Below are 7681 nucleotides of genomic sequence, written 5' to 3'. Positions count from 1 at the left end.
TCAAGTAGCCTTCGCTGTTATTGTTTAATATAAATTTTTATAGAAGATAGTTGCTCTTCACGTGATTAGATAAAAGTAATCAGTATTTAGTAAAAACTACGTATTGAAATTATGTTGGCATACCATTTGAAACAGTTTTAAACTTCAGTTTCGGATTATTTTGCGACTCTATTAATGAGGGATGATTGGCAAAACAATGTCTTTATAATTGAAAAAAAAGAGTTCATATAATTATTTTGCAAACATTACCGGTATATAAAATTGAACTTCTTATGAGGTAAGACTGATCCTTCCTTTCTGTTGTCTAAATTGTACCCAGATCCCATTTTATTTTACACGAGTATAATTGAACTCTTCCTTACTGAGGCCTCTGGTATGTTCAGTATATATACCTGTAGCCAAACTCTCTCTATAAAAATTCTTGCGTGAGTACCTTAGGATTCTGAAACATGTATTTTTGGATAGCGCACATATTAAACGGCGTGACAAACATCTTGGCATTTGAAGGCGGCGCTCCAAGTTCCTTTTAAATGCTGCTAGAAAATGAGAGGCCAGCGGTATTGCCACGTTTATTTTGCACACATTCACGTCTATTCCCTGTCACCTGATAGCGCACTAGTTTGTCTGCTTAGCCATAGCCACGCCCCTTTACCACTTAGCAACGTCGCGCCAGAGCTTACGTTTTATCCGTTTAGCTGAAATGCCAAGATATTTGTTACAGGCTTTAGTTCCTAAGTGAAGTCTTGACTCGACTAAGCTAGGTCCCTCAGTTTTGGAGCTATGGACCTTTAAAGTACATTTTTTTCATGTTTTCGGCAGCCTATAGCTGCGAAAGGAAGCATTTGTGCACCCAGGTTGGTCTATACTTTTGTTGGATTTGTTATGGCAACATTTGTACCGAGTTTTGTTCTTCTTTTGTTTTTCTTTTGTTCCTTCCCTCGTTTTCTATCAGCTGTAGTGCAAGTGCTAATGTTAGAATAAAAATAGTACTTTTTTGCCTTCTATAATATAATATTAACGTTTTATTGTAACATCTGGCGATCGTGACACGACTGAGAGACAACTTAAATAATGGAGACGGCAAAAAGAGTTAGAACAGTGGCGAGAGCTGTAATTACAAAAATCGCAAAAAATGTGGAACAGTTTTGTAATGCCGCGAATGTGAACATTGACGAAATTGAAGTGAACTTTGAATTATTGGAGGATAAATACAGGGCGGTTGATGAAGCACACAATGAATACATTGAACTGTTATTAAAAGAAGAATTCCAAGAAGATGATTTGGTTCAGGAAACAGAAGCACAAGATAAGTATGTTCTGACATTTTATAGTCTTCGTACGAAAGTTCAAGAGTTGATCGATAAGCATGCATCAAATTCAACTCGTGATACAGACAGTGTTTCGACAGAAGGTAAGAAACGGGGTATTAAGTTACCGGTAATTGAATTGAAGAAGTTTGATGGTGACTTGAAGAATTGGTTACCGTTTTGGAGTCAGTTCAATCGAATCGATGCGGACACGAATATCGCAAACAGTGACAAATTTCAGTATTTAGTTCAGGCCACTCTACCCGGTTCGAGAGCACGCCAATTTGTTGAAAGTTTCCCGTTATGTGAAGAAAACTATCCGAAAGTGATTGAAGGTTTGAAGTCACGTTTCGGTCGTGAAGATACATTGGTAGAAGTGTATGTGAGGGAACTTTTAAAACTGGTGTTAAGCAATTTGAACAGTAATAAGCAATTAGAACTCAGTGTCTTGTACGACAAAATTGAGTCACAATTACGAGCATTAAGTACATTAGGAGTAACGACAGACAAATGCGCAGCAATACTGTACCCACTAGTGGAATCGTGTTTACCTGAGGAACTTTTGCGAGCATGGCAAAGGGGAACTACGAACTATGGAGAATCTACAGTGGAAAATAGACTGGAAAATTTAATGTTGTTTGTGAGAAAAGAAGTTGAAAGTGAAGAGCGGATAGCACTTGCAGTTGCGGGCTTTGATTTGAAAGATACTTCCAGTGCGATAAAGAAAAGGAAGGATCGAAGTAGTCCCACAGAAACTGTTCCAACAGCGGCAGAGTTAGTTAATTGTAAAGGTGACCCAGAGAAATGTATTTTTTGTAGTGATTTTCATGTTACTGAAGAGTGTTCGAAGGCACGTAACTGGTCTTTTGAGGAAAAAACAAAGGCGTTAAAAGCCAAGGGTTGCTGTTTCAAATGTCTAAAACCGGGGCACGTTAGCAGTAGATGTAGAGTAAAATTAAAATGCGCCAAGTGAAAGGGACAACATTCATACATTATGTGCAAGGGACAAAAAGGTAACAAGGAAAATGACGGTACAGTGAAACAAAGTGTAACGAAACCGGTTATTGAAAATACATTAACTAATAACGTATATGCCGAAACATTTTTGCAAACATTAGTTGTAAAAGTAAGGGGTCAAGAGACAGAAAGGGAGGTAAGAGCAATTATCGATACCGGTTCCCAACGATCGTACATTCGAACAGCTACCGCATTGGAAATGGGATACGAAATTGTTAAAAAAAAAAAAAGTGTTACGCATGCACTCTTCGGAGGTATTTGTTCTGCACCTTATGAACATAGTTGTTATCAAGTTAGGTTGTATAGTCTAAAGGGAGATTATGCATGCAATTTTGAAGCACTTAACCAAGATACAATATGTAGCAATGTGACGTCAGTAGTTGAAGGTCCTTGGATACAAGAGTTAGAAAATTTTGGTGTAGAAATTTACGACAGGAACCCTGGCGCGGTAGAAATTTTAATTGGTTCTGACATTGCAGGAAAACTTTTTACTGGGAAAAGAATTGTGTTGAAGTCCGGATTGGTAGCTATGGAAACATTGCTTGGTTGGGTTTTAATGGGCAAAGTTAAAGTACGTGGTGATGTTAAATTCTCGTCTATGGCAACGATGTCCATGTTTTGTAAAGAAGCATCTATAGCGGATTTATGGCGGTTAGATGTTCTTGGTATTACAGATCCTGCGTAAAAGAAGACAAAATTGGAAGCTCAGCAAGCAGTAATGGATTACTTTAATAAGACCGTAGCTATTAATGAAGAGAAGAGATACGAAGTAATGTTACCTTGGATAGAAGGACATCCTACACTTCCTAGTAATATTGAAATGTGCAAAAGAAGATTGAATACACTCATTGCTAAGTTGAAGAAGGAAAACCGTTACGAAGACTATCAACAAGTGTTGAATGAATGGATATATGATGGGGTAATAGAAGAAGTTCCACCAGAAGAAAAGGATAGAGAAGGACATTATTTACCTCGTCGCCATGTAGTCAAGGAAAGCAGTACGACGAAAATACATCCCGTCTTCGACGCTTCAGCCAGGAAGAAAAATTATCCTTCATTGAATCGGTGTTTAGAGAAGGGCATTAATTTGATCGAAATGATACCCTCAATTTTGATAAAGTTTAGGTTAAATAGAATCGGGGTTGTTTCCGATATCAAGAGAGCATTTTTACAAATTAGTGTTTGTAAAAGAGACCGTGACTTTTTGAGATTTTTGTGGGTTGACCAGGAGGGAAATGAAAAGATATTTCGTCACAAGCGTGTAGTTTTTGGTGTGAACTGTAGTCCATTTTTGCTTTGTGCAGTGATAGATCATCATCTTAAGTTAGAAATGGAAAAACAAAAAGAAGGAAAAAGCCAATATTCCAGAGAAGTCATCGCTCAGCTTTCGAAGTGCTTTTATGTGGACAATTGCGTTACCAGCGTAAGGAATGAAGAGGAGCTTCACCACTTCATTAATGAAAGTACCCAAGTAATGGCGAAAGCTGGATTTGAGCTGAGAGGGTGGGAGCACACTTCTTTTGGCGAGATGGAGCAAGACAACGGAGTACCAGTCTTAGGTCTACAGTGGGAAACGAAATCTGACACTTTGGCAATAAGACCAGAATGCTGCGACGGGTTGACACCAGAAGTTCTTACTAAGAGGGTTATTTTGTCGTTTGCAAACCGGATATTTGACCCCATTGGGATTACTTCTCCAGTGACGTTGTATCCCAAGATCCTTTTGCAAGAAATTTGGCGATTGGAATTAAGTTGGGACGAAGAAGTACCAGGGGCAGTAAGGAAGAAATTTTTACAGTGAGTAGGTGAATTGCCTTTGTTGAAAGAACTTTCATTTCCTAGATACATACAAGGAAATTCAGAAAATTGTAGCCTACATGTGTTCTGTGATGCAAGTGAAAGAGACTATGCTACGGCAGTTTTTCTTAGAACTGTTACCAGAGAAAACATTAATGTGCAGTTAGTACAAGCCAAGACAAGAGTTGCTCCTATGAAGAAATAAACCATAGCAAGATTAGAATTATTGGCAGCTACTATTGGTGGGAGACTAGCTACTTCTGTGATTGAGGCCTTGAAACTTGAAGATATACAGATTTATTATTGGACAGATTCTACAACAGTTCTTGCATGGATTAAACGAGATGAGCAATGGAATACTTTTGTTTGGAATCGAGTGCAAGAAATCCGAAAATTAAGTGAAAAAGAAACTTGGCATTACGTACCAGGAACCATGAATCCGGCGGATTTACCATCGAGAGGATGTACTTCAGAACAACTGCTTGAGTCAAAATGGTGGGAAGGTCCTTCGTGGCTGCGACGACCCAAGGAGGAATAGCCAGAACAGAAGTATGAGTACAAAGAAGAAATTATTACACAGGAAAAGAAAAAGACAGTCTCATCAGCTATGCTTAATGTTGGAAAGGAGGACAGTGACTGGTATTATCGGTATCCTTCGAAGTACGAAAAATTAGTTCGCATAATAGGTTGGATGAAAAGATTTATTCATAATTGTCGTTCTAAGCAAAGAAGAAGCAACGAATTGTCTGTTGAAGAATTGATATCAGCAGAGAAGACTGTTATTAGACTTGTCCAAACAGATCCCTTTGAGGGTGTTTGCGACAAGAATTTGAAATCTTTGTGTCCGTTCGAAGACAATGACAAACTCATCAGAATAAAAACCAAAATTACAGAACTTTCAGATGTTGAAACCTTCCGTTATCCAGTTGTGTTGCCAAGCACACATCCAGTAGTAAAAATTTTAGTTTACGATAAACATGTGGAAGCTTGTCATGTTGGTGTTCAAGGTTTGTTGAGTCTTCTTAGGGAACAGTTTTGGATACTCAAAGGAAGAAAAACAATTCGATCTATAATAAAGCAATGTGTCATATGTAAACGATATACTGCCAAGAAGTTGGAACCAATCCCTGTAGCCCTACCCGAAGATAGAATCAGAGATGCAGCAGTGTTTGAAGTAACGGGAGTGGACTTTACCGGACCAGTTAGACTACGAGATGGAGGAAAAGCTTGGATTTGTATATTTACCTGTGCAGTATATAGAGCAGTGCATTTGGAGCTTGTTTCCGGATTATCAACTAGTGACTTTCTTCTAGCCCTTAGAAGATTTATAGCGCGTCGAGGCCGTCCTTCGGTCATTTACAGTGACAATGGCACGAATTTTGTTGGCACAGAAAATTTATTGAGCAGACTGGATTGGAAATGTATAACGTCTTTTGCAACTGTGAAACGCATCAAGTGGAAATTCAATCCACCCAGTGCTGCTTGGTGGGGTGGATGGTGGGACAGTTTAATTCGATTAATGAAAGGATTGTTAAGGAGAATACTTGGAAAGGCTTCGCTAAATTATGAAGAATTCATTACAGTGTTGTGTGACTGTGAAGCTGTCATGAATAGTCGACCGTTAACTTATGTTTCTGATGATAGTTCGGATTTATTAGCTTTAACTCCAGCTATGTTTCTGCAGCAAGTTAGAGAAGTAGGAGTACCGGATCTCGACAACTTGGAATCCGTTAACTTACAAAAACGGTTGAGATATTGTCATAAACTCAGGGAACAGTTACGCAGTAGATTTCGCAGTGAATATTTGGGACAGTTGGTGCAGCATTGGAAATCTAGAAGAGACCATAGTGAAATAAAAATAGGGGATGTTGTACTTGTAGAAAACGAGAACTTGAAACGTTTAGAATGGCCTTTAGCAAGAGTTGTTGAAATATTACCTGGACGTGACGGTGAAGTACGACTTGTGAGGTTGAAGACACGTACCGGATTGATGATGAGACCAGTGCAACGCGCTTTTCCCCTGGAAGTTCATTCAAATGAGATACCACAGGTGATGAAAGAACCAGCAGTGCATCCTAGTGATGAACAAATGGACGGAGTGAGTGATAAAAACAAAGAGACTGAGTGTGAAACAAAACTTTAAACTGTTACAACTCGAACTGGTAGAAAAGTGAAACCTCCTACCAGATTAGATCTTTTGTATATACTTAAAAATAAATAATGTTTGTTGTGGTTGAGTTACTAGTCCCCTCAACGTAACTCAAGGTGGGAGGATGTTGGATTTGTTATGGCAACATTTGTACCGAGTTTCGTTCTTCTTTTGTTTTTCTTTTGTTCCTTCCCTCGTTTTCTATCAGCTGTAGTGCAAGTGCTAATGTTAGAATAAAAATAGTACTTTTTGCCTTCTATAATATAATATTAACGTTTTATTGTAACACTTTTCGTCTTATCTTGGTGTCAGAAACCGCCTCCCAAACGTTGTCGGTGTTTTTTTGAAACACCTGTATAATAACTTTCAATTAAGTCTGAAGAAGAGAAAGGTTTGTTAGTTCGGAATGGATCATTCGCTATGATTCTTTCTCTTGTATCCTGATAGTACGTGAAGGGAAATATTTATGTTCCTTCACTGACACAGACACTGTTAGGATCAGGAAGGAAGATCAAAATCGCCAACTATTTCTTTACTCAACGCATGCTGTACATAGTTTGACGAAACTGGGATTACCGTTTGAACATCTGTAAGGTACACTTGGGGCGCAAAATAAATGTCTTTGAATTCATTAAAAAGTTCACAAGTATAAACTATGGTATACATTTTACTCTTCTCTTTTCAGTATAAATTGAGTTGAGTTGATTTTGAGTTTAACGTCCCGTTCAGTAGCGAGGTTATATGAGACGTGCACCTACTGATTAACGTGGAATCCGAACCACATGAGCTCCCGCCGGGAATCGAACCCGGGTCTCCCGCGCTAAAGGCGAGTACGCTAACCGCTTAGCCACGGATGAGGTCAGTGTTAATTGATATTTAATTACAAAATCGACCAATGATTTGTGCTTATCATATATAGCTCAGCTGTGAAGTCATTGTATATAGGAAACAGCAACCGGGATGGAAAGAAATTTTGTCAGGAAGTCGGAAAGATCTTGATTTTTTTTAAATACTATCCCATCATTTACGTTAACTGCAATTATGGTAAACTCTATGAAGCAGTGAAAACTGTTCATGAGATCATGCAATAACAACTCCAGCTCTGTGAATTGGCGCATTATAGTCTCGAGAAATTATGTTATTGGCTGAAAGGAATATTTGGAACAGAGTTACCTAAAATCTCCTTAAATCTGCATACTGCATCCTTGCCGGTTATGCGTCCTACGAGAGTAATCATAGTACTAAAGAATACTAAAAAAAATAGTATTCCACAGTGTTACAAAGCAAACACCATGTTTCAGGGTAAGGAAATATAGTTCGGAGAATAACATTCTTTCGGCGATCGCCTCAAATAAACCAGCCTATTGTTAGAAATAAATATAAAGATATCTTATTATACCCATTAAGCGTT

The 7681-nt window shown here is 38.4% G+C and overlaps 3 protein-coding genes across 3 annotated transcripts; all 3 read left to right on the top strand.

The window, feature by feature from the left end:
- The first annotated feature begins 1071 nt into the window (after positions 1–1071).
- On the top strand, positions 1072–2280 carry LOC145661528 (uncharacterized). Its single transcript, XM_081726847.1, has one exon. It carries the CDS (start codon positions 1072–1074, stop codon positions 2278–2280), a length of 1209 nt encoding a protein of 402 aa, XP_081582973.1.
- Positions 2281–3042: 762 nt separating this feature from the next.
- LOC145661527 (uncharacterized) lies at positions 3043–4125 on the top strand. Its single transcript, XM_081726846.1, has one exon. It carries the CDS (start codon positions 3043–3045, stop codon positions 4123–4125), a length of 1083 nt encoding a protein of 360 aa, XP_081582972.1.
- A 603-nt stretch (positions 4126–4728) lies between these two features.
- Positions 4729–6264, top strand: LOC145661526 (uncharacterized). The gene has a single exon (XM_081726845.1). It carries the CDS (start codon positions 4729–4731, stop codon positions 6262–6264), a length of 1536 nt encoding a protein of 511 aa, XP_081582971.1.
- The last annotated feature ends 1417 nt before the right edge of the window (positions 6265–7681 follow it).

The sequence above is a fragment of the Thermobia domestica genome, chromosome 10, assembly GCF_964235325.1.
Source record: "Thermobia domestica chromosome 10, izTheDome1.hap1.1, whole genome shotgun sequence".
In the NCBI taxonomy this organism is placed as follows: Eukaryota; Metazoa; Arthropoda; class Insecta; order Zygentoma; family Lepismatidae; genus Thermobia; species Thermobia domestica.
This window is presented reverse-complemented; position numbering and strand designations above follow the sequence as displayed.

Coding starts and splice junctions, on each gene's coding strand:
- LOC145661528 (XM_081726847.1), top strand. CDS start 1,072: ATGGAGACGGCAAAAAGAGTTAGAACAGTGGCGAGAGCTGTAATTACA.
- LOC145661527 (XM_081726846.1), top strand. CDS start 3,043: ATGGATTACTTTAATAAGACCGTAGCTATTAATGAAGAGAAGAGATAC.
- LOC145661526 (XM_081726845.1), top strand. CDS start 4,729: ATGCTTAATGTTGGAAAGGAGGACAGTGACTGGTATTATCGGTATCCT.